This window comes from Salvelinus fontinalis, chromosome 33, assembly GCF_029448725.1.
Source record: "Salvelinus fontinalis isolate EN_2023a chromosome 33, ASM2944872v1, whole genome shotgun sequence".
In the NCBI taxonomy this organism is placed as follows: domain Eukaryota; kingdom Metazoa; phylum Chordata; class Actinopteri; order Salmoniformes; family Salmonidae; genus Salvelinus; species Salvelinus fontinalis.
The window spans coordinates 5,487,414-5,513,842 of record NC_074697.1 but is presented as its reverse complement, the minus strand read 5'-3'; the positions used below and the strand labels follow the sequence as shown (position 1 = coordinate 5,513,842).

General features: G+C 51.7%; 1 protein-coding gene across 1 annotated transcript in view; it reads left to right on the top strand.

Moving 5' to 3' along the window:
• The window catches only part of LOC129831691 (ventricular zone-expressed PH domain-containing protein-like), a 218,039-nt gene that overhangs the window by 115,122 nt on the left and 76,488 nt on the right, over positions 1–26,429 (top strand). The window contains exon 8 of the mRNA XM_055895060.1: positions 7,604–7,986. Coding sequence (XP_055751035.1) covers positions 7,604–7,986 — 383 coding nt within the window. The remainder of the gene's footprint in view (positions 1–7,603; positions 7,987–26,429) is intronic.

Here is a 26,429-nt window from a genome sequence, read left to right as displayed (position 1 = left end):
TAACACACATAACTAACAGGTTTAACAGGTGAGTCTATAGCAACACACATAACTATCAGGTTTAACAGGTGAGTCTATAGCAACACACATAACTATCAGGTTTAACAGGTGAGTCTATAGTAACACACATAACTATCAGGTTTAACAGGTGAGTCTATAGTAACACACAATACTATCAGGTTTAACAGGTGAGTCTATAGCAACACACATAACTATCAGGTTTAACAGGTGAGTCTATAGTAACACACATAACTATCAGGTTTAACAGGTGAGTCTATAGTAACACACATAACTATCAGGTTTAACAGGTGAGTCTATAGTAACACACATAACTATCAGGTTTAACAGGTGAGTCTATAGCAACACACATAACTATCAGGTTTAACAGGTCAGTCTATAGTAACACACATAACTATCAGGTTTAACAGGTGAGTCTATAGCAACACACATAATTATCAGGTTTAACAGGTGAGTCTATAGTAACACACATAACTATCAGGTTTAACAGGTGAGTCTATAGCAACACACATAACTATCAGGTTTAACAGGTGAGTCTATAGCAACACACATAACTATCAGGTTTAACAGGTGAGTCTATAGTAACACACATAGCTATCAGGTTTAACAGGTGAGTCTATAGCAACACACATAACTATCAGGTTTAACAGGTCAGTCTATAGTAACACACATAACTATCAGGTTTAACAGGTGAGTCTATAGCAACACACATAACTATCAGGTTTAACAGGTGAGTCTATAGTAACACACATAACTATCAGGTTTAACAGGTGAGTCTATAGTAACACACATAACTATCAGGTTTAACAGGTGAGTCTATAGTAACACACATAACTATCAGGTTTAACAGGTGAGTCTATAGCAACACACATAACTATCAGGTTTAACAGGTGAGTCTATAGTAACACACAATACTATCAGGTTTAACAGGTGAGTCTATAGTAACACACATAACTATCAGGTTTAACAGGTGAGTCTATAGCAACACACATAACTAACAGGTTTAACAGGTGAGTCTATAGTAACACACATAACTATCAGGTTTAACAGGTGAGTCTATAGTAACACACATAACTAACAGGTTTAACAGGTGAGTCTATAGTAACACACATAACTATCAGGTTTAATAGGTGAGTCTATAGCAACACACATAACTATCAGGTTTAACAGGTGAGTCTATAGTAACACACAATACTATCAGGTTTAACAGGTGAGTCTATAGCAACACACATAACTATCAGGTTTAACAGGTGAGTCTATAGTAACACACATAACTATCAGGTTTAACAGGTGAGTCTATAGCAACACACAATACTATCAGGTTTAATAGGTGAGTCTATAGTAACACACATAACTATCAGGTTTAACAGGTGAGTCTATAGTAACACGCATAACTATCAGGTTTAACAGGTGAGTCTATAGTAACACACATAACTATCAGGTTTAACAGGTGAGTCTATAGTAACACACAATACTATCAGGTTTAACAGGTGAGTCTATAGCAACACACATAACTATCAGGTTTAACAGGTGAGTCTATAGCAACACACATAACTAACAGGTTTAACAGGTGAGTCTATAGTAACACACATAACTATCAGGTTTAACAGGTGAGTCTATAGTAACACACATAACTATCAGGTTTAACAGGTGAGTCTATAGCAACACACATAACTATCAGGTTTAACAGGTGAGTCTATAGCAACACACATAACTATCAGGTTTAACAGGTGAGTCTATAGCAACACACATAACTATCAGGTTTAACAGGTGAGTCTATAGTAACACACATAACTATCAGGTTTAACAGGTGAGTCTATAGTAACACACATAACTATGAGATCTGTTTCACCTGTCCTTGTGATTGTCTCCACCCCCCTCCAGGTGTCGCCCATCTTCCCCATTATCCCCTGTGTATTTATACCTGTGCTCTCTGTTGGTCTGTTGCCTATTTGTCTTGTTTGCCAAGTCAATCAGCGTTTTTGTGTCTCAGCTCCTGCTTTTCCCAGTCTCTCTTTTTCTCGGCCTCCTGGTTTTGACCCTTGCCTGTCCTGACTCTGAGCCCGCCTGCCTGACCACTCTGCCTGCCCCTTAACCTGCCGACCGGTACCTGTGCCCAACGTTTGGATTATTGACCTCTGCCTACCCTGACCCTGAGCCTGCCTGCCGTTCGGTACCGTTGCCCCACCTCTGGATTAATTGACCTCTGCCTACCCTGACCCTGAGCCTGCCTGCCGTTCGGTACCGTTGCCCCACCTCTGGATTATTGACCTCTGCCTACCATGACCCTGAGCCTGCCTGCCGTCCGGTACCGTTGCCCCACCTCTGGATTAATTGACCTCTGCCTACCATGACCCTGAGCCTGCCTGCCGTCCGGTACCGTTGCCCCACCTCTGGATTAATTGACCTCTGCCTACCATGACCCTGAGCCTGCCTGCCGTCCGGTACCGTTGCCCCACCTCTGGATTAATTGACCTCTGCCTACCATGACCCTGAGCCTGCCTGCCGTCCGGTACCGTTGCCCCACCTCTGGATTAATTGACCTCTGCCTACCATGACCCTGAGCCTGCCTGCCGTCCGGTACTGTTGCCCCACCTCTGGATTAATTGACCTCTGCCTACCATGACCCTGAGCCTGCCTGCCGTCCGGTACCGTTGCCCCACCTCTGGATTAATTGACCTCTGCCTACCATGACCCTGAGCCTGCCTGCCGTCCGGTACCGTTGCCCCACCTCTGGATTAATTGACCTCTGCCTACCATGACCCTGAGCCTGCCTGCCGTCCGGTACCGTTGCCCCACCTCTGGATTAATTGACCTCTGCCTACCATGACCCTGAGCCTGCCTGCCATTCGGTACCGTTGCCCCACCTCTGGATTAATTGACCTCTGCCTACCATGACCCTGAGCCTGCCTGCCGTCCGGTACCGTTGCCCCACCTCTGGATTAATTGACCTCTGCCTACCATGACCCTGAGCCTGCCTGCCGTCCGGTACCGTTGCCCCACCTCTGGATTAATTGACCTGAGCCTACCCTGACCCTGAGCCTGCCTGCCGTCCGGTACCGTTGCCCCACCTCTGGATTAATTGACCTCTGCCTACCATGACCCTGAGCCTGCCTGCCGTCCGGTACCGTTGCCCCACCTCTGGATTAATTGACCTCTGCCTACCATAACCCTGAGCCTGCCTGCCGTCCGGTACCGTTGCCCCACCTCTGGATTAATTGACCTCTGCCTACCATGACCCTGAGCCTGCCTGCCGTCCGGTACCGTTGCCCCACCTCTGGTATACTGACCCCTGCCTCCATTGACCTGTCTAATGCCTACCCCTGTTGGATTATTAAACCATTGTTAATTCGACGTTGTCTGCATCTGGGTCGTACCTTCATACCTGAGAGTACGAACTGGCCATGACTGACCCAGAAGACAGCTGCGCAACACCATCTCCTCCCAAGGAGCCTCCATTGGTAGGCACGAGGAACTGCTTCGTGGGCTGATGGAGGGGATCCAATCGTTGGCTGAGCGCCATGACCGGGCGTTGGACATGCTGCTGGAGCAATTCCGTGGGTTGTCTGGGGGGGGAGCCTGCCACGGTAGTAACCCCACCGCCCCTCAGTAACTCGGCGGTTAGCAGCGCCGCCCCACCGGCCACTCCACCTTCCCAAGAGCCCCGTTCACCTCCCCCGGAATACTTTAATGGAGAGCCGAGCACCTGTCGGGCGTTTTTAGCTCAGTGTGCCCTCATTTTCAAGCTTCAGCCCTCCTGCTTCCCCTCGGATCCAAGATAGTCTACCTCATCACGCCGATGTCTGGGAGGGCTCTCACCTGGGCTTCCGCCGTATGGGAACAACAGCCGGCCATGTGCGTGAGTCTGGAGGGGTTCGTGGGAGATGTGAGGAAGGTTTTTGATGCCCCGTTCTCCGGGAGAGAAGCTAATGTGGCCGACTATGCGGTGGATTTGCTCACGTTGGCATCGGAGAGTGCGTGGAACCAGGAAGCCCTGTTCGAAATGTTCCTGCACGGCGTCTCTGAGGAGGTTAAGGACGAGCTTGCTGCTCGGGATTTACCCACGGATCTTGAATCCCTCATCGCTTTATTTGACCATGAGCATATTTGACCATGCTTGTCATTTATGAACATTTTGAACATCTTGGCCATGTTCTGTTATAATCTCCACCCGGCACAGCCAGAAGAGGACTGACCACCCCTCATAGCCTGGTTCCTCTCTAGGTTTCTTCCTAGGTTTTGGCCTTTCTAGGGAGTTTTTAGCCACCGTGCTTCTACACCTGCATTGCTTGCTGTTTGGGGTTTTAGGCTGGGTTTCTGTACAGCACTTCGAGATATTAGCTGATGTACGAAGGGCTATATAAAATTAACTTGATTGATTGATTGACCATCCGCATTGATGTGCGATTGTGGGAATGATGGATGGAGAGGAATGTCGCACGTACAGGGATTCCACCTCACCTCCGGAAGTCCCCGACGGTCCTGTGTGTCCTCTTGCCCGCTACAAGACCAGGCTCACCGGTAGGAGCGAGTACTCTGGTGGGCCATATGGAGAACTTTTCTGCTTCCTTTACTCACACCCCTTTTCATGTCATTCTGCTGTGGGGAAACCACTCCAAATCTCTCCGGGTCCTCATTGACTGAGAGGCCAATGAGAGCTTTTTGGACGCCACACTGGCTTCTGAGCAGAACATCCCCACTCAGCCACTCTCCATTCTCATGGATGTTAGATCGCTGGACGGGTGCTCTTTAGGTCGGGTCACCCATAATACCACTCCCATCAACCTACGTGTGTCAGGGAATCACAGTGAGACCAATCAATTCCTGCTCATCAAGTCCCCCGAGATTCCCGTGGTTTTGGGATTCTCATGGCTCCAGCGACACAATCCCCTCATCAACTGGTCTACAGGTGCTATCATGGGCTGGAGTCTATTCTGCCACTCCCATTGTCTGAAGTCGGCGTAGCCTGCCCCGGGACGTCTTCCTAGAGGCTTGAAAGTTGCTCTGGACCTCTTCGCCATTCCCGCGGAGTACCAGGAACTCCGGGAGGTGTTCAGCAAGTCCCTGGCCACTTCCCTTTCCACCGCACTGCCCTTATGACTGGATTGACCTTCTCCCTAGAACCACGCTGCCCCGGGACGTCTGTACTCTCTGTCGGGACCAGGGACTAAGGCTATGGATACCTACATTGGGGATTCCCTAGCTACAGGATTTATCCATCCCTCCTCCTCTCCTGCTGGCGCAGGTTTCTTCTTCGTGGAGAAAAAGGACAAGACCCTGCGCCTTTGCATTGACTACCGGGGACTCAATGACATTACTGTGAAGAACCGTTATCTGCTACCACTCATTTCCTCGGCCTTCGAGCTGCTCCAGGGGGCCACTGTTTTAACTAAGCTGGATCTACAAAACGCCTACCACCTGGTGCGGATACGAGAGGGGGACGAGCGGAAGACTGTCTTCAACACAGCCAGCGGCCACTATGAATATCTGGCCATGCCCTTTGTCCTCACCAACGCCCCTGCCGTGTTCCAGGCTATGGTGAACGATGTTCTCAGCGACATGCTGAACCGGTAGATCTTCATCGACATTGATGACATCCTTGTTTTCTCCCCGCTCCCCCCAAGAACACGTGTTCCACGTCCGACAGGTTCTCCAGCGCCTTCTGGAGAACCAGTTGTTTGTTAAGGCGGAAAAGTGTGAGTTCCATCTCTCAACCATTCCCTTTCTGGGCTACATCATCTCTGTTGGGAGTGTCCAGATGGATCCCGAGAAGGTGAGAGCGGTGGTGGATTGGCCTCAGCCTATGTCCAGGGTGCAGCTGCAACGCTTCCTGGGGTTCGCCAACTTTTATCTCCATTACAGCACCCTGGCCTCCCACTGTCTGCATTCACCCCTACCAAGGTTCCGTTCACGTGATCATCTGTTGCTGACCGAGCATTCCGGGACCTTAAACACTGCTTCACCACTGCTTCTATCCTGGTTCATCCTGACCCTTCCCGTCAGTTTGTGGTGGAGGTCGATGCTTCAGATGTCGGATTGGGGGCTGTCCTTTCTCAACGTTCTGCCCTGGACCTTAAGCTTCATCCCTGCGCCTTCTTCTACCACCGCCTCAATGCCACAGAGAGGAACTACGATGTGGGGAATCGGGAGCTTCTCGCGGTGAAGATGGCGTTGGAGGAATGGAGGCAGTGGCTTGAAGGGTCGGAACATCTGTTCATTGTGTGGACCGACCACAAAATCCTGGAGTATCTCCGCACCACCAAGCGCCACAACTCCAGGCAAGCGAGATGGGCCCTGCTGTTTACCCGGTTCAACTTTTCCCTCTCCTACCGGTCGGGGTCCAAGAACGTCATCCCGGTGGATTTAGATTGCTCAGATTTGTCTGCAGCTACTTAGCAGGCTTAAAAAAAAGAAGCGACAGCAAAGTTTATACCGTCAGATTTCAAAACGTTTAAAAGTATGTCTAAAGAGAGACTGTCAATGAATACAACAAAGAGCTACAGTTTTTCGAAGTGAGTTCATGTTTAAGCTGTAGATCTCGGCTCGCATTTTGACTCAGATAATGATCTTGACTCAGAAAGTGATCTTGACTCAGATAGTGATCTTGACTCAGAAAGTGATCTTGACTCAGAAAGTGATCATGACTCAGAAAGTGATCTTGACTCAGATAGTGATCTTGACTCAGATAGTGATCTTGACTCAGATAGTGACCTTGACTCAGAAAGTGATCTTGACTCAGATAGTGATCTTGACTCAGAAAGTGATCTTGACTCAGAAAGTGATCATGACTCAGAAAGTGATCTTGACTCAGATAGTGATCTTGACTCAGAAAGTGATCTTGACTCAGAAAGTGATCTTGACTCAGATAGTGACCTTGACTCAGATAGTGATCTTGACTCAGATAGTGATCTTGACTCAGATAGTGATCTTGATTCAGATAGTGATCTTGACTCAGATAGTGATCTTGACTTGACAGATAGTGACCACTGGTCTATAGAAACACACATACCTACGTCAGCACACATGACCTGCTGAAATGTAGCTTTTTATGTGCTCTTGACTTGATCTTTTTGTTTCAAACCGGGCAACAGGAACATACAAACATCCCACCAGGTGTATACAGGATATCAGTGCAAGAATTAACACATTGATACAAAATGGATACATAAACAACAGTACAGGAAATTAAAAACCCAGACTCAAGACAAAACAACTTATTTATGTAGTACTAATTCACTCTCTCCCACGTAACACTGTGTGGCAAAAAAATTAATTCAAGTGTCTTAACAGGTTAACATCACTTCTAAATGTCTTGTATAAGCTGTTACAGTATAATACATCACCTTATGAATATGTCGTTACCGTGCTTCTATATCTGCATTGCTTGCTGTTTGGGGTTTTAGGCTGCGTTTCTGTACAACACTTTGTGACATCTGCTGATGTAAAATACATTTGATTTGATTTGATTGATTACACCATAAGCGAGGTTGATGTGTGTGTGTGTGTGTGTGTGTGTGTGTGTGTGTGTGTGTGTGTGTGTGTGTGTGTGTGTGTGTGTGTGTGTGTGTGTGTGTGCCTTCCTCAGGTCAAAGAGTCTGGCTCTGCAAGCCGTGAGGTCACGGTCCGTCAACTCTGACAGCGGACAGGATGGAGAAGGGGTGGAGCTAACATCTGACGCATTCCTCTCAGAATCCCCACCCAATCACCAAACAGAAGCCTTAGACACCTCTCCCACTGAGAGGAAACTAACCAATGAGAACTCCCTGTCTCCCTCCACCCCTCCGGCCACGCCCAGTGAGGAACAGAGGGATCGACCGGGAGAGGGGGAAGGAGGGAGAGGAGGAGGACTAGGAGAGGGGACAGAGGACAAGCTGTACAGCCACCTGAGGGACAACATGGAGAAGATCAAAGAGTTCTGTTCTGAGATGGTTCAACAGATCCCCATACCAGAACACTGTGTCATAGAAGGTACCCTGCTATTAATCACATCAAATCACATGTTATGTGTCACATGCTCCGAATACAACAGGTACCTTACAGTGAAATGCTTACTTACAAGCCCTTTAACCAACAATACTTTAAGAAGTTAAGAAGAGACACGTGTTGAGTAAAAAATAGATTAGTAAAATGTTTTGGGTACATTTGATTAACTGTTCAGCAGTCTTATGGCTTGGGGGTAGAAGCTGTTTTAAGGAGCCTTTTGGACCTAGACTTGGCGCTCCGGTACCGCTTGCCGTGCGGTCGCAGAGAGAACAGTCTATGACTGGGGTGATGTACTGGGCCGTTCGCACTACACTCTGTAGTGCCTTGCGGTCGGAGGCCGAGCAGTTGCCATACCAGGCAGTGATGCAACCAGTCAGGATTCTCTTGATGGTGCAGCTGTAGAAACTTTTGACGAATAGGCTTTGTCGTGCCCTCTTCACGACTGTCTTAATGTGTTTGTACCATGATAGTTTGTTGTTGATGTGGACACCAAGGAACTTGAAGTTCTCGACCTGCTCCACTGCAGCCCTGTCGATGAGAATGGGGGCCTGCTCGGTCCTCCTTTTCCTGTAGTCCACAATCATCTCCTTACTCTTGATAATGTTGAGGGAGAGGTTGTTGTCCTTACACCACATGGTCAGGTCTCTGACCTCCTCTCTATAGGCTTTCTCATCATTGTCGGTGATCAGGCCTACCACTGTTGTGTCATCGGCAAACTTGATGATGGTGTTGGAGTTGTGCAAGGCCATGCAGTCATGAGTGAACAGGGAGTACAGGAGGGGACTAAGCATGCACCCCTGAGGGACCCCTGTGTTGAGGATCAGCGTGGCGGATGTGTTGTTACCTATTCTTACCACCTGGGGGGGGGGGGGGGGGGGGGGCGTCAGGAGATCAAGGAACCAGTTGCAGAGGGAGGTGTTCAGTCCCAGGGTCCTTAGCTTATTGATGAGCTTTGATGGCACTATGGTTTTTCAACGCTGAGCTGTAATCAATGAATAGCATTACCAGCTCATTACCCTGCCATTACCAGCTCATTACCCTGCCATTACCAGCTCATTACCAGCTCATTAACCTGCCATTACCAGCTCATTAACCTCCCATTACCAGCTCATTAACCTGACATTACCAATGTATTACCCTGCCATTACCAGCTCATTAACCCGACATTACCAACGTATTACCCTGTCATTAACAGATCATTAATCTTCCATTACCAGCTCATTACCCTGCTATTAACAGCTCATTAACCTGTTATTACTGGTTCATTACCCTGACATTACCCTTGCATTGCCGGCTCATTACCATGCCATTAACAGCTCATTACCCTCCCATTACCAGTTCATTACCCTGCCATCGCCAGCTCAGTACCCTGCCATTAACAGCTCATTACCCTCCCATTACCAGTTCATTACCTACCCATTACCTGCTTAATAACCTGCCATTACCAGCTCATCACCCTGCCGTTACCAGTCCATTACCCTGCCAAATTGTGGGTGGAAGGTAGGCCTCTTTCTTGCCTTGCATGTTTGTAGCTGTCTGGCTGATGTTTGTGAGCAGGGAGAGACAGGAAGTAGAGATGGTTGGAGCTGTCTGGCTGGTGTCGGTGAGCAGGGAGAGGCAGGAAGTAGAGATGGTTGGAGCTGTCTGGCTGATGTCGGTGAGCAGGGAGAGACAGGAAGTAGAGATGGTTGTAGCTGTCTGGCTGGTGTTGGTGAGCAGGGAGAGGCAGGAAGTAGAGATGGTTGGAGCTGTCTGGCTGGTGAGCAGGGAGCAGGGAGAGGCAGGAAGTAGAGATGGTTGGAGCTGTCTGGCTGATGTTGGTGAGCAGGGAGAGGCAAGAAGTAGAGATGGTTGTAGCTGTCTGGCTGGTGTTGGTGAGCAGGGAGAGGCAGGAAGTAGAGATGGTTGGAGCTGTCATGCTGGTGTTGGTGAGCAGGGAGAGGCAGGAAGTAGAAGATCCAGTGCATAGTTTTTATTTTAGGGTTTTTGGAGCAGGTGCAAGTGCAAGTTTTTACAAAGTATACAAATAATCCAACTGGACAGTCTGACCTGCCTCTAGGGCTCAGAACAACCCTAGCTAACCCTTGCAGAGCCAGGCAGCCATCTTCAACTCCCATAAAGATCCACAGGTGAGCATATATACCCTGGCAGAGACCAGGTGCCAGGAAACACTTGTATTAAAAGAAAGCACTAAGTCAATTAAACACTTAGCAAAGTAAACAACTCTACAACAACAGTTTAGATAGTATAATCTGTACGGTAACAAAATATATAGAATACCGTTAAAGAACTGGACTAGAGCAGAAACTCTCCCCCCCCCCTCCTAATTAGTACGGGAGTCTCCCTTAATTAATGAGCAGACCATGGTCACCTGCGCTTGGTGGCCACGCCCCTCCAAATGCTACAATACATCTCACACAAACATTTGTAAATTCTGCTTTAGAACACGCATCATAACTAACAAACTTTCTGATTTACTTCTCACGTCTTCTGTCATTTATATTCAATGTTTAAGAAATGATTTAAATAACACCAACAGCGCTTTACTGAAATTTGCACTTTGGCGTACGTTTTTAAGGACCTCAGATAAGGCCTCCCCTCCCCTCCCCACCCCACCCCACCCCTCCCCACCCCTCCCCTTCCCTCCCCTCCCCTCCCACCGCAGCACAACGCACATTGAAAGCTCATATAAGACAGGTAAATTACTAATCCTCCCGTTAGGGATTTGAAAATAGTTGAGCACCGTCTTTAACATGTCAAAATAGCAAACAAGCATGTGCCAGACAATAATAGAGTCCAAATGTATTAATAAGACGTTGGGCCACAACGAGCTGACAGAGCTGACAGAGCTGCCAGAGCTGCCAGAGCTGACAGAGATGACAGAGCTGCCAGAGCTGATAGAGCTGACAGAGCTGCCAGAGCTGACAGAGCTGCCAGAGCTGATAGAGCTGACAGAGCTGACAGAGAAACTTCAGTGTGCCTTGGTATGGATTCCATAAGTGTCTGGAACTGTATTGGAGGGATAAGACACCATCCCTCCATGTTTTTTGTTGATGGTGGTGGAAAACGCTGTCTTCAGGCGTCGCTTCAGAATCTCCCAGAAGTGTTCAATTGGTTTGAGACCTGGTGACAGAGCAGCTGCTTTCAATGTTCTTTGTGCCCCTCATTCACTCAAGTGTTTCCTTTATTTTGGCAGTTACCTTGATTTCTGAAAGAAGGAGCACCGGGAATGTGTTTTTATTTAAGGTTGGAGTTTGTCTCTAAATGAAAAGTCTGATCAGTACAGTACATCAGGATGATTGATAACATGACCTGGTGAGTTCACACACGTTATCTGATCAGTACATCAGGATGATTGATAACATGACCTGGTGAGTTCACACACGTTATCTAATCAGTACATCAGGATGGTAATGGGTTGGATCGTTATGTAACACTGAACATGTTACATGTTACATGTTATGTTACAGTACAGTACAGTACATACGTACACACACACACACACACACAAACACACACACACACACACACACACACACACACACACACACACACACACACACACACACACACACACACACACACACACACACACACACACACACACACACACACACACACACACACACAGTTCAGTACAGTACACAGAGACTGTGTAAAGCAGTCTCAGCTGTACAGGATGTGGTTACTCAAGGAGTCAGCACACACACACACACACACACACACACACACACACACACACACACACACACACACACACACACACACACACACACACACACACACACACACACACACACACACACACACACACACACAGTTCAGTACAGTACACAGAGACTGTGTAAAGCAGTCTCAGCTGTACAGGATGTGGTTACTCAAGGAGTCAGCACACACACACACACACACACACACACACACACACACACACACACACACACACACACACACACACACACACACACACACACACACACACACACACACACACACACGCGCTTGCACACACACACACACACATACATTCTGTTTCCCAGCGGAGTGTGAGGGGGCTTAAGGTGTGATTAGTGTCTCTTAGAGGAGGTCTGTGTTTTGACAAGGGCAGTGGAAGGGAAATAATTAATGCTGAACCCCGACCCCGACCCACACCCTAACACACACCCCACTTACACCCCCCCCCCCCCCCCTCCAATCTCCCCTACAGAGCTCAGACATGCCTGTAGTCACAGAGACACCAATGGATTGATGTACCTCAGTAGTTAGTAGTAACAGAGACCAATGGATTGATGTACCTCAGTAGTTAGTAGTAACAGAGACCAATGGATTGATGTACCTCAGTAGTTAGTAGTAACAGAGACCAATGGATTGATGTACCTCAGTAGTTAGTAGTAACAGAGACCAATGGATTGATGTAGTCCAATCTACCCCAGTCTGAGCTTCCCCAGTCTAATCTACCCCAGTCCACTCTACCCCAGTCCAATCTACCCCAGTCTAATCTACCCCAGTCCACTCTACCCCAGTCCACTCTACCCCAGTCCACTCTACCCCAGTCTGAGCTTCCCCAGTCCACTCTACCCCAGTCCACTCTACCCCAGTCCACTCTACCCCAGTCCACTCTACCCCAGTCCACTCTACCCCAGTCTAATCTACCCCAGTCCACTCTACCCCAGTCCACTCTACCCCAGTCTAATCTACCCCAGTCCACTCTACCCCAGTCCAACCTACCCCAGTCTGAGCTTCCCCAGTCCACTCTACCCCAGTCCAATCTACCCCAGTCTGAGCTTCCCCAGTCCACTCTACCCCAGTCCAATCTACCCCAGTCTGAGCTTCCCCAGTCCACTCTACCCCAGTCCAATCTACCCCAGTCTGAGCTTCCCCAGTCCACTCTACCCCAGTCCAATCTACCCCAGTCCAATCTACCCCAGTCTGAGCTTCCCCAGTCCAATCTACCCCAGTCCACTCTACCCCAGTCCAATCTACCCCAGTCCAATCTACCCCAGTCTGAGCTTCCCCAGTCCACTCTACCCCAGTCCAACCTACCCAAGTCCACTCTACCCCAGTCCAATCTACCCCAGTCCAATCTACCCCAGTCCACTCTACCCCAAGTCCACTCTACCCCAGTCCAATCTACCCCAGTCCAATCTACCCCAGTCCACTCTACCCCAGTCCAACCTACCCCAGTCCAATCTACCCCAGTCCACTCCCTCCATCTGTAAAGTAGGCCAGAGTGAGGCCCAGCTAGTCCCTCTCTTTCCCCTGTAGATCCCTGGGTTAACAGTCCCTGTCTCTCCCTGTCTCTCCCTGGGTTAACAGTCCCTGTCTCTCCCTGTCTCTCCCTGGGTTAACAGTCCCTGTCTCTCCCTGTCTCTCCCTGGGTTAACAGTCCCTGTCTCTCCCTGTCTCTCCCTGGGTTAACAGTCCCTGTCTCTCCCTTTCTCTCCCTGGGTTAACAGTCCCTGTCTCTCCCTGTCTCTCCCTGGGTTAACAGTCCCTGTCTCTCCCTGTCTCTCCCAGGGTTAACAGTCCCTTTCTCTCCCTGGGTTAACAGTCCCTTTCTCTCCCTGGGTTAACAGTCCCTGTCTCTCCCTGTCTCTCCCTGGGTTAACAGTCCCTTTCTCTCCCTGGGTTAACAGTCCCTTTCTCTCCCTGGGTTAACAGTCCCTTTCTCTCCCTGGGTTAACAGTCCCTTTCTCTCCCTGGGTTAACAGTCCCTTTCTCTCCCTGTCTCTCCCTGGGTTAACAGTCCCTGTCTCTCCCTGTCTCTCCCAGGGTTAACAGTCCCTTTCTCTCCCTGGGTTAACAGTCCCTGTCTCTCCCTGGGTTAACAGTCCCTGTCTCTCCCTGGGTTAACAGTCCCTGTCTCTCCCTGTAGAGCCTGGGGTTAACAGTCCCTGTCTCTCCCTTTCTCTCCCTGGGTTAACAGTCCCTGTCTCTCCCTGTCTCTCCCTGGGTTAACAGTCCCTTTCTCTCCCTGGGTTAACAGTCCCTTTCTCTCCCTGGGTTAACAGTCCCTGTCTCTCCCTGGGTTAACAGTCCCTGTCTCTCCCTGTCTCTCCCTGGGTTAACAGTCCCTGTCTCTCCCTGTCTCTCCCTGGGTTAACAGTCCCTGTCTCTCCCTGGGTTAACAGTCCCTTTCTCTCCCTGGGTTAACAGTCCCTTTCTCTCCCTGGGTTAACAGTCCCTTTCTCTCCCTGTCTCTCCCTGGGTTAACAGTTCCTGTCTCTCCCTTTCTCTCCCTGGGTTAACAGTCCCTTTCTCTCCCTGTCTCTCCCTGGGTTAACTGTCCCTGTCTCTCCCTGTCTCTCCCTGGGTTAACAGTCCCTGTCTCTCCCTTTCTCTCCCTGGGTTAACAGTCCCTGTCTCTCCCTTTCTCTCCCTGGGTTAACAGTCCCTGTCTCTCCCTTTCTCTCCCTGGCTTAACAGTTCCTGTCTCTCCCTTTCTCTCCCTGGGTTAACAGTCCCTGTCTCTCCCTTTCTCTCCCTGGGTTAACAGTTCCTGTCTCTCCCTTTCTCTCCCTGGGTTAACAGTCCCTATCTCTCCCTTTCTCTCCCTGGGTTAACAGTCCCTGTCTCTCCCTTTCTCTCCCTGGGTTAACAGTCCCTGTCTCTCCCTGTAGAGCCCGGGGTTAACAGTCCCTGTCTCTCCCTGTCTCTCCCTGGGTTAACAGTCCCTGTCTCTCCCTTTCTTGCCCTGGGTTAACTGTCCCTGTCTCTCCCTTTCTCTCCCTGGGTTAACAGTCCCTGTCTCTCCCTTTCTTGCCCTGGGTTAACTGTCCCTGTCTCTCCCTTTCTCTCCCTGGGTTAACAGTCCCTGTCTCTCCCTGTAGAGCCCGGGGTTAACAGTCCCTGTCTCTCCCTTTCTCTCCCTGGGTTAACAGTCCCTGTCTCTCCCTGTAGAGCCCGGGGTTAACAGTCCCTGTCTCTCCCTTTCTCTCCCTGGGTTAACAGTCCCTGTCTCTCCCTGTCTCTCCCTGGGTTAACAGTCCCTGTCTCTCCCTGTCTCTCCCTGGGTTAACAGTCCCTGTCTCTCCCTGTCTCTCCCAGGGTTAACAGTCCCTTTCTCTCCCTGGGTTAACAGTCCCTGTCTGTCCCTGTCTCTCCCTGTGTTAACAGTCCCTGTCTCTCCCTGTCTCTCCCTGGGTTAACAGTCCCTGTCTCTCCCTGTCTCTCCCTGGGTTAACAGTCCCTGTCTCTCCCTGGGTTAACAGTCCCTGTCTCTCCCTGGGTTAACAGTCCCTGTCTCTCCCAGGGTTAACAGTCCCTGTCTCTCCCAGGGTTAACAGTCCCTGTCTCTCCCTGGGTTAACAGTCCCTGTCTCTCCCAGGGTTAACAGTCCCTGTCTCTCCCAGGGTTAACAGTCCCTGTCTCTCCCAGGGTTAACAGTCCCTGTCTCTCCCAGGGTTAACAGTCCCTGTCTCTCCCTGGGTTAACAGTCCCTGTCTCTCCCAGGGTTAACAGTCCCTGTCTCTCCCTGGGTTAACAGTCCCTGTCTCTCCCTGGGTTAACAGTCCCTGTCTCTCCCAGGGTTAACAGTCCCTGTCTCTCCCAGGGTTAACAGTCCCTGTCTCTCCCAGGGTTAACAGTCCCTGTCTCTCCCAGGGTTAACAGTCCCTGTCTCTCTCTGTCTCTCCCTGGGTTAACAGTCCCTGTCTCTCCCTTTCTTGCCCTGGGTTAACTGTCCCTGTCTCTCCCTTTCTCTCCCTGGGTTAACGTCCCTGTCTCTCCCTTTCTTGCCCTGGGTTAACTGTCCCTGTCTCTCCCTTTCTCTCCCTGGGTTAACAGTCCCTGTCTCTCCCTGGGTTAACAGTCCCTGTCTCTCCCTGTCTCTCCCTGGGTTAACAGTCCCTGTCTCTCCCTGTCTCTCCCTGGGTTAACAGTCCCTGTCTCTCCCTGGGTTAACAGTCCCTTTCTCTCCCTGGGTTAACAGTCCCTTTCTCTCCCTGGGTTAACAGTCCCTTTCTCTCCCTGTCTCTCCCTGGGTTAACAGTTCCTGTCTCTCCCTTTCTCTCCCTGGGTTAACAGTCCCTTTCTCTCCCTGTCTCTCCCTGGGTTAACTGTCCCTGTCTCTCCCTGTCTCTCCCTGGGTTAACAGTCCCTGTCTCTCCCTTTCTCTCCCTGGGTTAACAGTCCCTGTCTCTCCCTTTCTCTCCCTGGGTTAACAGTCCCTGTCTCTCCCTTTCTCTCCCTGGGTTAACAGTTCCTGTCTCTCCCTTTCTCTCCCTGGGTTAACAGTCCCTGTCTCTCCCTTTCACTCCCTGGGTTAACAGTTCCTGTCTCTCCCTTTCTCTCCCTGGGTTAACAGTCCCTATCTCTCCCTTTCTCTCCCTGGGTTAACAGTCCCTGTCTCTCCCTTTCTCTCCCTGGGTTAACAGTCCCTGTCTCTCCCCGTAGAGCCCGGGGTTAACAGTCCCTGTCTCTCCCTTTCTCTCCCTGGGTTAACAGTCCCTGTCTCTCCCTTTCTCTCCCTGGGTTAACAGTCCCTGTCTCTCCCTTTCTCTCCCTGGGTTAACAGTTCCTGTCTCTCCCTTTCTCTCCCTGGGTTAACAGTCCCTGTCTCTCCCTGTCTCTCCCAGGGTTAACAGTCCCTTTCTCTCCCTGGGTTAACAGTCCCTGTCTCTCCCTGGGTTAACAGTCCCTGTCTCTCCCTGGGTTAACAGTCCCTGTCTCTCCCTGTAGAGCCCGGGGTTAACAGTCCCTGTCTCTCCCTTTCTCTCCCTGGGTTAACAGTCCCTGTCTCTCCCTGTCTCTCCCTGGGTTAACAGTCCCTTTCTCTCCCTGGGTTAACAGTCCCTTTCTCTCCCTGGGTTAACAGTCCCTGTCTCTCCCTGGGTTAACAGTCCCTGTCTCTCCCTGTCTCTCCCTGGGTTAACAGTCCCTGTCTCTCCCTGTCTCTCCCTGGGTTAACAGTCCCTGTCTCTCCCTGGGTTAACAGTCCCTTTCTCTCCCTGGGTTAACAGTCCCTTTCTCTCCCTGGGTTAACAGTCCCTTTCTCTCCCTGTCTCTCCCTGGGTTAACAGTTCCTGTCTCTCCCTTTCTCTCCCTGGGTTAACAGTCCCTTTCTCTCCCTGTCTCTCCCTGGGTTAACTGTCCCTGTCTCTCCCTGTCTCTCCCTGGGTTAACAGTCCCTGTCTCTCCCTTTCTCTGCCTGGGTTAACAGTCCCTGTCTCTCCCTTTCTCTCCCTGGGTTAACAGTCCCTGTCTCTCCCTTTCTCTCCCTGGGTTAACAGTTCCTGTCTCTCCCTTTCTCTCCCTGGGTTAACATTCCCTGTCTCTCCCTTTCTCTCCCTGGGTTAACAGTTCCTGTCTCTCCCTTTCTCTCCCTGGGTTAACAGTCCCTATCTCTCCCTTTCTCTCCCTGGGTTAACAGTCCCTGTCTCTCCCTTTCTCTCCCTGGGTTAACAGTCCCTGTCTCTCCCTGTAGAGCCCGGGGTTAACAGTCCCTGTCTCTCCCTGTCTCTCCCTGGGTTAACAGTCCCTGTCTCTCCCTTTCTTGCCCTGGGTTAACTGTCCCTGTCTCTCCCTTTCTCTCCCTGGGTTAACAGTCCCTGTCTCTCCCTTTCTTGCCCTGGGTTAACTGTCCCTGTCTCTCCCTTTCTCTCCCTGGGTTAACAGTCCCTGTCTCTCCCTGTAGAGCCCGGGGTTAACAGTCCCTGTCTCTCCCTTTCTCTCCCTGGGTTAACAGTCCCTGTCTCTCCCTGTAGAGCCCGGGGTTAACAGTCCCTGTCTCTCCCTTTCTCTCCCTGGGTTAACAGTCCCTGTCTCTCCCTGTCTCTCCCTGGGTTAACAGTCCCTGTCTCTCCCTGTCTCTCCCTGGGTTAACAGTCCCTGTCTCTCCCTGTCTCTCCCAGGGTTAACAGTCCCTGTCTCTCCCTGTCTCTCCCTGGGTTAACAGTCCCTGTCTCTCCCTGTCTCTCCCCGGGTTAACAGTCCCTGTCTCTCCCTGGGTTAACAGTCCCTGTCTCTCCCTGGGTTAACAGTCCCTGTCTCTCCCAGGGTTAACAGTCCCTGTCTCTCCCAGGGTTAACAGTCCCTGTCTCTCCCTGGGTTAACAGTCCCTGTCTCTCCCAGGGTTAACAGTCCCTGTCTCTCCCAGGGTTAACAGTCCCTGTCTCTCCCAGGGTTAACAGTCCCTGTCTCTCCCAGGGTTAACAGTCCCTGTCTCTCCCTGGGTTAACAGTCCCTGTCTCTCCCAGGGTTAACAGTCCCTGTCTCTCCCTGGGTTAACAGTCCCTGTCTCTCCCTGGGTTAACAGTCCCTGTCTCTCCCAGGGTTAACAGTCCCTGTCTCTCCCAGGGTTAACAGTCCCTGTCTCTCCCAGGGTTAACAGTCCCTGTCTCTCCCAGGGTTAACAGTCCCTGTCTCTCCCAGGGTTAACAGTCCCTGTCTCTCTCTGTCTCTCCCTGGGTTAACAGTCCCTGTCTCTCCCTTTCTTGCCCTGGGTTAACTGTCCCTGTCTCTCCCTTTCTCTCCCTGGGTTAACAGTCCCTGTCTCTCCCTTTCTTGCCCTGGGTTAACTGTCCCTGTCTCTCCCTTTCTCTCCCTGGGTTAACAGTCCCTGTCTCTCCCTGGGTTAACAGTCCCTGTCTCTTCCTGTCTCTCCCTGGGTTAACAGTCCCTGTCTCTCCCTGTCTCTCCCTGGGTTAACAGTCCCTGTCTCTCCCTGGGTTAACAGTCCCTTTCTCTCCCTAGGTTAACAGTCCCTTTCTCTCCCTGGGTTAACAGTCCCTTTCTCTCCCTGTCTCTCCCTGGGTTAACAGTTCCTGTCTCTCCCTTTCTCTCCCTGGGTTAACAGTCCCTTTCTCTCCCTGTCTCTCCCTGGGTTAACTGTCCCTGTCTCTCCCTGTCTCTCCCTGGGTTAACAGTCCCTGTCTCTCCCTTTCTCTCCCTGGGTTAACAGTCCCTGTCTCTCCCTTTCTCTCCCTGGGTTAACAGTCCCTGTCTCTCCCTTTCTCTCCCTGGGTTAACAGTTCCTGTCTCTCCCTTTCTCTCCCTGGGTTAACAGTCCCTGTCTCTCCCTTTCACTCCCTGGGTTAACAGTTCCTGTCTCTCCCTTTCTCTCCCTGGGTTAACAGTCCCTATCTCTCCCTTTCTCTCCCTGGGTTAACAGTCCCTGTCTCTCCCTTTCTCTCCCTGGGTTAACAGTTCCTGTCTCTCCCTTTCTCTCCCTGGGTTAACAGTCCCTGTCTCTCCCTTTCTCTCCCTGGGTTAACATTCCCTGTCTCTCCCTTTCTCTCCCTGGGTTAACAGTCCCTGTCTCTCCCTTTCTCTCCCTGGGTTAACAGTTCCTGTCTCTCCCTTTCTCTCCCTGGGTTAACAGTCCCTGTCTCTCCCTGTCTCTCCCAGGGTTAACAGTCCCTTTCTCTCCCTAGGTTAACAGTCCCTGTCTCTCCCTGGGTTAACAGTCCCTGTCTCTCCCTGGGTTAACAGTCCCTGTCTCTCCCTGTAGAGCCCGGGGTTAACAGTCCCTGTCTCTCCCTTTCTCTCCCTGGGTTAACAGTCCCTGTCTCTCCCTGTCTCTCCCTGGGTTAACAGTCCCTTTCTCTCCCTGGGTTAACAGTCCCTTTCTCTCCCTGGGTTAACAGTCCCTGTCTCTCCCTGGGTTAACAGTCCCTGTCTCTCCCTGTCTCTCCCTGGGTTAACAGTCCCTGTCTCTCCCTGTCTCTCCCTGGGTTAACAGTCCCTGTCTCTCCCTGGGTTAACAGTCCCTTTCTCTCCCTGGGTTAACAGTCCCTTTCTCTCCCTGGGTTAACAGTCCCTTTCTCTCCCTGTCTCTCCCTGGGTTAACAGTTCCTGTCTCTCCCTTTCTCTCCCTGGGTTAACAGTCCCTGTCTCTCCCTGGGTTAACAGTCCCTGTCTCTCCCTGGGTTAACAGTCCCTGTCTCTCCCAGGGTTAACAGTCCCTGTCTCTCCCAGGGTTAACAGTCCCTGTCTCTCCCTGGGTTAACAGTCCCTGTCTCTCCCAGGGTTAACAGTCCCTGTCTCTCCCAGGGTTAACAGTCCCTGTCTCTCCCAGGGTTAACAGTCCCTGTCTCTCCCAGGGTTAACAGTCCCTGTCTCTCCCTGGGTTAACAGTCCCTGTCTCTCCCAGGGTTAACAGTCCCTGTCTCTCCCTGGGTTAACAGTCCCTGTCTCTCCCTGGGTTAACAGTCCCTGTCTCTCCCAGGGTTAACAGTCCCTGTCTCTCCCAGGGTTAACAGTCCCTGTCTCTCCCAGGGTTAACAGTCCCTGTCTCTCCCAGGGTTAACAGTCCCTGTCTCTCTCTGTCTCTCCCTGGGTTAACAGTCCCTGTCTCTCCCTTTCTTGCCCTGGGTTAACTGTCCCTGTCTCTCCCTTTCTCTCCCTGGGTTAACAGTCCCTGTCTCTCCCTTTCTTGCCCTGGGTTAACTGTCCCTGTCTCTCCCTTTCTCTCCCTGGGTTAACAGTCCCTGTCTCTCCCTGGGTTAACAGTCCCTGTCTCTCCCTGTCTCTCCCTGGGTTAACAGTCCTTGTCTCTCCCTGTCTCTCCCTGGGTTAACAGTCCCTGTCTCTCCCTGGGTTAACAGTCCCTTTCTCTCCCTGGGTTAACAGTCCCTTTCTCTCCCTGGGTTAACAGTCCCTTTCTCTCCCTGTCTCTCCCTGGGTTAACAGTTCCTGTCTCTCCCTTTCTCTCCCTGGGTTAACAGTCCCTTTCTCTCCCTGTCTCTCCCTGGGTTAACTGTCCCTGTCTCTCCCTGTCTCTCCCTGGGTTAACAGTCCCTGTCTCTCCCTTTCTCTCCCTGGGTTAACAGTCCCTGTCTCTCCCTTTCTCTCCCTGGGTTAACAGTCCCTGTCTCTCCCTTTCTCTCCCTGGGTTAACAGTTCCTGTCTCTCCCTTTCTCTCCCTGGGTTAACAGTCCCTGTCTCTCCCTTTCACTCCCTGGGTTAACAGTTCCTGTCTCTCCCTTTCTCTCCCTGGGTTAACAGTCCCTATCTCTCCCTTTCTCTCCCTGGGTTAACAGTCCCTGTCTCTCCCTTTCTCTCCCTGGGTTAACAGTCCCTGTCTCTCCCTGTAGAGCCCGGGGTTAACAGTCCCTGTCTCTCCCTTTCTCTCCCTGGGTTAACAGTCCCTGTCTCTCCCTTTCTCTCCCTGGGTTAACAGTCCCTGTCTCTCCCTTTCTCTCCCTGGGTTAACAGTTCCTGTCTCTCCCTTTCTCTCCCTGGGTTAACAGTCCCTGTCTCTCCCTGTCTCTCCCAGGGTTAACAGTCCCTTTCTCTCCCTGGGTTAACAGTCCCTGTCTCTCCCTGGGTTAACAGTCCCTGTCTCTCCCTGGGTTAACAGTCCCTGTCTCTCCCTGTAGAGCCCGGGGTTAACAGTCCCTGTCTCTCCCTTTCTCTCCCTGGGTTAACAGTCCCTGTCTCTCCCTGTCTCTCCCTGGGTTAACAGTCCCTTTCTCTCCCTGGGTTAACAGTCCCTTTCTCTCCCTGGGTTAACAGTCCCTGTCTCTCCCTGGGTTAACAGTCCCTGTCTCTCCCTGTCTCTCCCTGGGTTAACAGTCCCTGTCTCTCCCTGTCTCTCCCTGGGTTAACAGTCCCTGTCTCTCCCTGGGTTAACAGTCCCTTTCTCTCCCTGGGTTAACAGTCCCTTTCTCTCCCTGGGTTAACAGTCCCTTTCTCTCCCTGTCTCTCCCTGGGTTAACAGTTCCTGTCTCTCCCTTTCTCTCCCTGGGTTAACAGTCCCTTTCTCTCCCTGTCTCTCCCTGGGTTAACTGTCCCTGTCTCTCCCTGTCTCTCCCTGGGTTAACAGTCCCTGTCTCTCCCTTTCTCTGCCTGGGTTAACAGTCCCTGTCTCTCCCTTTCTCTCCCTGGGTTAACAGTCCCTGTCTCTCCCTTTCTCTCCCTGGGTTAACAGTTCCTGTCTCTCCCTTTCTCTCCCTGGGTTAACATTCCCTGTCTCTCCCTTTCTCTCCCTGGGTTAACAGTTCCTGTCTCTCCCTTTCTCTCCCTGGGTTAACAGTCCCTATCTCTCCCTTTCTCTCCCTGGGTTAACAGTCCCTGTCTCTCCCTTTCTCTCCCTGGGTTAACAGTCCCTGTCTCTCCCTGTAGAGCCCGGGGTTAACAGTCCCTGTCTCTCCCTGTCTCTCCCTGGGTTAACAGTCCCTGTCTCTCCCTTTCTTGCCCTGGGTTAACTGTCCCTGTCTCTCCCTTTCTCTCCCTGGGTTAACAGTCCCTGTCTCTCCCTTTCTTGCCCTGGGTTAACTGTCCCTGTCTCTCCCTTTCTCTCCCTGGGTTAACAGTCCCTGTCTCTCCCTGTAGAGCCCGGGGTTAACAGTCCCTGTCTCTCCCTTTCTCTCCCTGGGTTAACAGTCCCTGTCTCTCCCTGTAGAGCCCGGGGTTAACAGTCCCTGTCTCTCCCTTTCTCTCCCTGGGTTAACAGTCCCTGTCTCTCCCTGTCTCTCCCTGGGTTAACAGTCCCTGTCTCTCCCTGTCTCTCCCTGGGTTAACAGTCCCTGTCTCTCCCTGTCTCTCCCAGGGTTAACAGTCCCTTTCTCTCCCTGGGTTAACAGTCCCTGTCTGTCCCTGTCTCTCCCTGTGTTAACAGTCCCTGTCTCTCCCTGTCTCTCCCTGGGTTAACAGTCCCTGTCTCTCCCTGTCTCTCCCTGGGTTAACAGTCCCTGTCTCTCCCTGGGTTAACAGTCCCTGTCTCTCCCTGGGTTAACAGTCCCTGTCTCTCCCAGGGTTAACAGTCCCTGTCTCTCCCAGGGTTAACAGTCCCTGTCTCTCCCTGGGTTAACAGTCCCTGTCTCTCCCAGGGTTAACAGTCCCTGTCTCTCCCAGGGTTAACAGTCCCTGTCTCTCCCTGGGTTAACAGTCCCTGTCTCTCCCAGGGTTAACAGTCCCTGTCTCTCCCTGGGTTAACAGTCCCTGTCTCTCCCTGGGTTAACAGTCCCTGTCTCTCCCAGGGTTAACAGTCCCTGTCTCTCCCAGGGTTAACAGTCCCTGTCTCTCCCAGGGTTAACAGTCCCTGTCTCTCCCAGGGTTAACAGTCCCTGTCTCTCTCTGTCTCTCCCTGGGTTAACAGTCCCTGTCTCTCCCTTTCTTGCCCTGGGTTAACTGTCCCTGTCTCTCCCTTTCTCTCCCTGGGTTAACAGTCCCTGTCTCTCCCTTTCTTGCCCTGGGTTAACTGTCCCTGTCTCTCCCTTTCTCTCCCTGGGTTAACAGTCCCTGTCTCTCCCTGGGTTAACAGTCCCTGTCTCTCCCTGTCTCTCCCTGGGTTAACAGTCCCTGTCTCTCCCTGTCTCTCCCTGGGTTAACAGTCCCTGTCTCTCCCTGGGTTAACAGTCCCTTTCTCTCCCTGGGTTAACAGTCCCTTTCTCTCCCTGGGTTAACAGTCCCTTTCTCTCCCTGTCTCTCCCTGGGTTAACAGTTCCTGTCTCTCCCTTTCTCTCCCTGGGTTAACAGTCCCTTTCTCTCCCTGTCTCTCCCTGGGTTAACTGTCCCTGTCTCTCCCTGTCTCTCCCTGGGTTAACAGTCCCTGTCTCTCCCTTTCTCTCCCTGGGTTAACAGTCCCTGTCTCTCCCTTTCTCTCCCTGGGTTAACAGTCCCTGTCTCTCCCTTTCTCTCCCTGGGTTAACAGTTCCTGTCTCTCCCTTTCTCTCCCTGGGTTAACAGTCCCTGTCTCTCCCTTTCACTCCCTGGGTTAACAGTTCCTGTCTCTCCCTTTCTCTCCCTGGGTTAACAGTCCCTATCTCTCCCTTTCTCTCCCTGGGTTAACAGTCCCTGTCTCTCCCTTTCTCTCCCTGGGTTAACAGTCCCTGTCTCTCCCTGTAGAGCCCGGGGTTAACAGTCCCTGTCTCTCCCTTTCTCTCCCTGGGTTAACAGTCCCTGTCTCTCCCTTTCTCTCCCTGGGTTAACAGTCCCTGTCTCTCCCTTTCTCTCCCTGGGTTAACAGTTCCTGTCTCTCCCTTTCTCTCCCTGGGTTAACAGTCCCTGTCTCTCCCTGTCTCTCCCTGGGTTAACAGTCCCTTTCTCTCCCTGGGTTAACAGTCCCTGTCTCTCCCTGGGTTAACAGTCCCTGTCTCTCCCTGGGTTAACAGTCCCTGTCTCTCCCTGTAGAGCCCGGGGTTAACAGTCCCTGTCTCTCCCTTTCTCTCCCTGGGTTAACAGTCCCTGTCTCTCCCTGTCTCTCCCTGGGTTAACAGTCCCTTTCTCTCCCTGGGTTAACAGTCCCTTTCTCTCCCTGGGTTAACAGTCCCTGTCTCTCCCTGGGTTAACAGTCCCTGTCTCTCCCTGTCTCTCCCTGGGTTAACAGTCCCTGTCTCTCCCTGTCTCTCCCTGGGTTAACAGTCCCTGTCTCTCCCTGGGTTAACAGTCCCTTTCTCTCCCTGGGTTAACAGTCCCTTTCTCTCCCTGGGTTAACAGTCCCTTTCTCTCCCTGTCTCTCCCTGGGTTAACAGTTCCTGTCTCTCCCTTTCTCTCCCTGGGTTAACAGTCCCTTTCTCTCCCTGTCTCTCCCTGGGTTAACTGTCCCTGTCTCTCCCTGTCTCTCCCTGGGTTAACAGTCCCTGTCTCTCCCTTTCTCTCCCTGGGTTAACAGTCCCTGTCTCTCCCTTTCTCTCCCTGGGTTAACAGTTCCTGTCTCTCCCTTTCTCTCCCTGGGTTAACAGTCCCTGTCTCTCCCTTTCTCTCCCTGGGTTAACAGTTCCTGTCTCTCCCTTTCTCTCCCTGGGTTAACAGTCCCTATCTCTCCCTTTCTCTCCCTGGGTTAACAGTCCCTGTCTCTCCCTTTCTCTCCCTGGGTTAACAGTCCCTGTCTCTCCCTGTAGAGCCCGGGGTTAACAGTCCCTGTCTCTCCCTGTCTCTCCCTGGGTTAACAGTCCCTGTCTCTCCCTTTCTTGCCCTGGGTTAACTGTCCCTGTCTCTCCCTTTCTCTCCCTGGGTTAACAGTCCCTGTCTCTCCCTTTCTTGCCCTGGGTTAACTGTCCCTGTCTCTCCCTTTCTCTCCCTGGGTTAACAGTCCCTGTCTCTCCCTGTAGAGCCCGGGGTTAACAGTCCCTGTCTCTCCCTTTCTCTCCCTGGGTTAACAGTCCCTGTCTCTCCCTGTAGAGCCCGGGGTTAACAGTCCCTGTCTCTCCCTTTCTCTCCCTGGGTTAACAGTCCCTGTCTCTCCCTGTCTCTCCCTGGGTTAACAGTCCCTGTCTCTCCCTGTCTCTCCCTGGGTTAACAGTCCCTGTCTCTCCCTGTCTCTCCCAGGGTTAACAGTCCCTTTCTCTCCCTGGGTTAACAGTCCCTGTCTGTCCCTGTCTCTCCCTGTGTTAACAGTCCCTGTCTCTCCCTGTCTCTCCCTGGGTTAACAGTCCCTGTCTCTCCCTGTCTCTCCCTGGGTTAACAGTCCCTGTCTCTCCCTGGGTTAACAGTCCCTGTCTCTCCCAGGGTTAACAGTCCCTGTCTCTCCCTGGGTTAACAGTCCCTGTCTCTCCCAGGGTTAACAGTCCCTGTCTCTCCCTTTCTCTCCCTGGGTTAACAGTCCCTGTCTCTCCCTGTCTCTCCCTGGGTTAACAGTCCCTTTCTCTCCCTGGGTTAACAGTCCCTTTCTCTCCCTGGGTTAACAGTCCCTGTCTCTCCCTGGGTTAACAGTCCCTGTCTCTCCCTGTCTCTCCCTGGGTTAACAGTCCCTGTCTCTCCCTGTCTCTCCCTGGGTTAACAGTCCCTGTCTCTCCCTGGGTTAACAGTCCCTTTCTCTCCCTGGGTTAACAGTCCCTTTCTCTCCCTGGGTTAACAGTCCCTTTCTCTCCCTGTCTCTCCCTGGGTTAACAGTTCCTGTCTCTCCCTTTCTCTCCCTGGGTTAACAGTCCCTTTCTCTCCCTGTCTCTCCCTGGGTTAACTGTCCCTGTCTCTCCCTGTCTCTCCCTGGGTTAACAGTCCCTGTCTCTCCCTTTCTCTCCCTGGGTTAACAGTCCCTGTCTCTCCCTTTCTCTCCCTGGGTTAACAGTTCCTGTCTCTCCCTTTCTCTCCCTGGGTTAACAGTCCCTGTCTCTCCCTTTCTCTCCCTGGGTTAACAGTTCCTGTCTCTCCCTTTCTCTCCCTGGGTTAACAGTCCCTATCTCTCCCTTTCTCTCCCTGGGTTAACAGTCCCTGTCTCTCCCTTTCTCTCCCTGGGTTAACAGTCCCTGTCTCTCCCTGTAGAGCCCGGGGTTAACAGTCCCTGTCTCTCCCTGTCTCTCCCTGGGTTAACAGTCCCTGTCTCTCCCTTTCTTGCCCTGGGTTAACTGTCCCTGTCTCTCCCTTTCTCTCCCTGGGTTAACAGTCCCTGTCTCTCCCTTTCTTGCCCTGGGTTAACTGTCCCTGTCTCTCCCTTTCTCTCCCTGGGTTAACAGTCCCTGTCTCTCCCTGTAGAGCCCGGGGTTAACAGTCCCTGTCTCTCCCTTTCTCTCCCTGGGTTAACAGTCCCTGTCTCTCCCTGTAGAGCCCGG